Source organism: Magnolia sinica, chromosome 10, assembly GCF_029962835.1.
Source record: "Magnolia sinica isolate HGM2019 chromosome 10, MsV1, whole genome shotgun sequence".
Lineage (NCBI taxonomy): Eukaryota > Viridiplantae > Streptophyta > Magnoliopsida > Magnoliales > Magnoliaceae > Magnolia > Magnolia sinica.
In genome coordinates, this window is record NC_080582.1 from 81,212,862 (window position 1) to 81,217,246 (window position 4,385).

The 4,385-nt window shown below is 47.9% G+C and overlaps 1 protein-coding gene across 1 annotated transcript; it reads left to right on the plus strand.

The window, feature by feature from the left end:
* On the plus strand, positions 1–1,391 carry LOC131217140 (mitogen-activated protein kinase kinase 5-like). Its single transcript, XM_058211918.1, has one exon. It carries the CDS (start codon positions 192–194, stop codon positions 1,230–1,232), a length of 1,041 nt encoding a protein of 346 aa, XP_058067901.1. The 5' UTR covers positions 1–191; the 3' UTR covers positions 1,233–1,391.
* The last annotated feature ends 2,994 nt before the right edge of the window (positions 1,392–4,385 follow it).

A 4,385-nucleotide genomic window follows, 5' to 3' on the forward strand; every position in this document is an offset into this window, starting at 1 on the left:
TCTCTCTCTCTCTCTCTCTCTCTCTCTTCGCCCTCTCTCCTTTTACCAATCCCATCCTCAATCCAGAAGAAAATTACCAAGAAACCCCTCTCCTCCTTCCAAGAACTTTCTACCCCTTCCTTCGCTAATAACACCACCATGCCTTCTTCTTCCTACAGAAGAGCTTGGAATGATCGATTCCATACAGAGTCATGAAGCCGAATCAAACCGCCATGAATCGCCCACGTCGCAGACCCGATCTCACCCTTCCTCTCCCACAACGAGATCCGTCTCTGGCCGTACCCCTCCCTCTTCCTCCTCCTGCGACGTCAGCACCCCCTTCATCCTCGTCGTCGTCGTCGTCATCTTCCTCTTCCTCTTCTAGCCTTCATGCATCGCAGCTCACCCCCAATCCATCCGAATTCGATCGCATCCGTCGGATCGGGAGCGGTAGCGGCGGCACCGTGTATATGGTGGTCCATCGGCCCACCAAAAAGATCTACGCCCTTAAGGTGATCTACGGTAACCATGAGGACGCCGTCCGGCGCCAGATCTGCCGCGAGATCGAGATCCTCCGCACCGCCGACAACCCCTGCGTCGTCCGATGCCATGGCATGTTCGACCACGCCGGCGAGATCCAGATCCTTCTCGAGTACATGAACCGCGGGTCCTTGGATTCACCTAACAACCCGATCCCCGAACCCTTTCTATCCAACGTGGCCAACCAGGTCCTCCAGGGTCTGGCCTACCTCCACCGCAGGAAGATCGTCCACCGCGACATCAAGCCGTCGAATCTTCTGATCAACGATCGTAACCAGGTCAAGATCGCCGATTTCGGCGTGAGCCGGATCCTCGCCCAGACCATGGATCCATGTAATTCATCGGTCGGGACGATCGCCTACATGAGCCCCGAGCGGATCAACACCGATCTCAACCACGGAGCCTACGACGGCTACGCCGGAGATATATGGAGCTTGGGTGTATCGATGCTGGAATGCTATCTGGGGAGATTTCCGTTCACCGTCGGCAAGCAAGGAGATTGGGCCAGCTTGGTGGTGGCGATCTGCTACTCGCAGCCGCCGGAGGCTCCACCGACCGCATCAAGGGAGTTCCGAGACTTCATCAGCCGTTGCCTGCAACGAGAACCGTCGAAACGGGCCACCGCTGCACAGCTTCTGGACCACCCGTTTGTATGGCAGAACAACGCCGGAGGCCAGGTTCTTCAGAACCCACATTCATCTACTCATGGCTGAAAATCCCCCACTTTTTCTTCCCATTTTGCCCTTGAATTTTCCTTTCTTTCTTTATCTTTTGCCCCTCTTGGATGTTGCTTCCAACCGCTGATTTAGGAAGTTTTTAAATTTTAATCTCTGGGCCTTTTGGGAATGGAAAAAATGGTTTTTTTTTTTTAATTTTTAATTTTTAATTATAGCTATTGGGAGCTCATAGCAGCCATTGGGAGCTGACCAATTTCAGTTTTTTTTTTTTTTTTTTTTTTTAATGGTAGTGCTGTCTTGTATCTGTAACATGGATACCTGGGGAAAAAATGGAAAATGGAATTTTTTAAAATTTTTTATTAGCTGAATTATATATACACCCTATTTTTTGATAGATACTGCTCTTTTTCTTACTTTTGGTGATAGATTATAGCAAAAGTTCACTGTTCTAATACCAAAAGTTAAAAAAGGGTGTGATGATCTATTCGATTTCGTTACAGATTCCATTCTTGAAATGGGCACACGTGTGCGACATCAGAGCCGATCATTAGGTTACGTGGACCATATTGGCAACCTGCGTGGATTGCTTGATGAGCGGCTCACATTGTCACACGTATGTCTTGTGTTTACACGTACGGCGGGTCTAATCAAGCGAGTGTACTCGCAGCATTTGTCTGTCGGATGCTTGTTTTAGGGAGCTTTTTCAGGCAAATGTCGCTGTACATCGCAGGCACGGGACGGGGAGTGTATGCTTTTTTTAAGTACGGCACCTGTGCTGAGTGGGAGACAGAGAGAGAGAGAGAGAGAGAGAGAGAGAGAGAGCGTTTCATAAATGGGTTGTCATGCATGCTGATCAAGCCGTCCGATTTGGGGGCCCCACTTGAGGTGATTCCCTTTTAAATCAGATTGGTTGGGTAAATGTAATCATGGCCTTTAGTTGCTTGACATTCTATCGTTGAATTTCGACCATTGACTATTTCCGTTTCAACCAACCGTTTGTTGGTCGGGGTTCTATAGTTTTTTGGGTTACGTCCCACTTGAAGTGGGCCTCATTGGTTTGGTCGGCTGGATGTGGTAGGACATGAGTTGCGTGTAACAACCGTTGCACGTGCTCGTGTAAACGAAAGCTGTGCAGCCCACCTACATCCACCCCGCCGTCCATCAGTTTCAGCAAATTGTTTTAAGGATGCGTGTCCAAAAAAGAGGTAGATTCAAAAGTCACGTGGGCCACGTCACAAAAAAAAAAACGGTGAGGATTGAACGGTTGAAACGTTATTGGGTCTCACTATATTTTGGACCATAGGCAGATCCAAAACTCAAGCGGTCCACTGTCACAAAAAGCAGTACGGTGAGGATTGAACTCCCGCCATTGAAAGCTGCTTTGTGGGGGTGTCAAGCTCCGAACTCTTCACCGAATCTTCCACGCCTGAATTACATCCGTGGTACCTTATTTTCGGCTTTTGACAGCCATATGCTTTCGACCCCCGTGATTTTTAACATGATCTTCGTCGTAGGATTACAGGACTCCCCGTGATTTTTAACATGATCTTCCTCCTAGGATTATAGGATCAGAGCTGAGAATGAAGTATCAGCTGTCGACATTTGATTCGACGATCGCGCATAATATGGGCCCACGGAATTTTGGATTACTATCTAAAACTCAAAGTGGACCGGGTCACAAGAAATGGTGGGAATTGAATGCTCACCATTTAATCCGTAGGCAGATCCAAAACTTAAGTGGGCCGCATCACAAAAAAGGGCGAGGATCGAACGGCCACCATTGAAATTTTATTGAGGCCAGATCTTAACAAACGGTGAGGATTGAATGCTGACCATTTAATCTTTGTTGAGGCTCACGTAATTTTGTATCATAAGCAGATCCAAAACCTAAGTAGGCCGCCTAACATAAAACGGTGAGGATTGAACGCCCACCGTTGAAACTTTATTGGGGCTAGGAGAATTTTTGGATCACAAGCATATTCAAAACTCAAATGGGCCACCTCACAAAAAAGGGTGAGGAATGAACGCCCACCGTTGAAACCTTATTGGGGGTGGCCACGTCACAAAAAAGGGTGAGGATTGAACGTCCACCGTTGAAACTTTTCTGGCTCACGTAATTTTGGATGGGGATGATGTGTGTTTTCGCTGCTTCCTGGTGGGAATCACTCTGCGGACGGACACGGATTAGGTAGTCATGCCTCCCCCATCTTCAGCTGTGATTGGTGGGCCCGTACGCCATCAAAAGATGGCTGAGGACATACTCGGTTAATACCCTTTAAAAAAGGCCCACCCCAAGCTCTGACAACGAACCCTCCCACCAATCACATCTTGCCACGTTATGTACTGCACACCACCTACCTCCATGCGTGTCGACGCCACCAAGTTCTGTGGGCCCACCATGACGTATGCACCGTCGGTCCACTGCATGAGCCAGAAAATGAGGCACCGCACAATAGAAAGCGATCGAGACAATTCGCACCCTTGAAACCTTCGTACAGCCAACCTTGATGTTTATTTGCCATCCAACCATCCAGAACTCGTTTTCACCCGTAGACGTTCAATCCCTTCTACTTTCTGTGCTGTGGCCCACTTGAGCTTTAGATCTGTCTCATTTTTTGGATGATGCCCTCAAAGGATCTTGCAAAATGGACCGACGGTATGGATATAACACATACATCATGGTGGGCTCACAGAACTTGGTGACGTCAACACACCACGCAATCCGTTTCCGGGCCTGATACCTAATCCCTGTCCGTTATGAACGGCTTTACGGCTCGTGCTGGCCCCGGTTAGGGGAAACGGATTGGCTACTCCCCCTGAAACCAGCCAATGGCTGATGGTCGGTGCTCTGTGGGCCTTACCATGACGTATGTGTTCCATTCATGCCGTCCATCTATTTTTCCGGATCATTTTATGGTATGAGACAAAAAATGAGGTATATCACAGTCTCAAGTGGACCACATTATAAGAAAAAGTGTTGAATGAGCATCGACCATTAAAAACTTTTTAGAGGCCATAAAAGTTTTGGATCAAGCTGATCTTTGTCTTTTCCCATCATCTGGTTCTGTATGACCTAATCAACAGATTGGATGTCAAATAAACAGTACAGTGGGCCTTAGGATCTGTATGACCTAATCAACAGATTGGATGTCAAATAAACAGTACAGTGGGCCTTAGGAGGATTTTAAT

Excerpts from the sequence above, each read along its gene's own strand:
- LOC131217140 (XM_058211918.1), top strand. The coding sequence starts at position 192 with ATGAAGCCGAATCAAACCGCCATGAATCGCCCACGTCGCAGACCCGAT.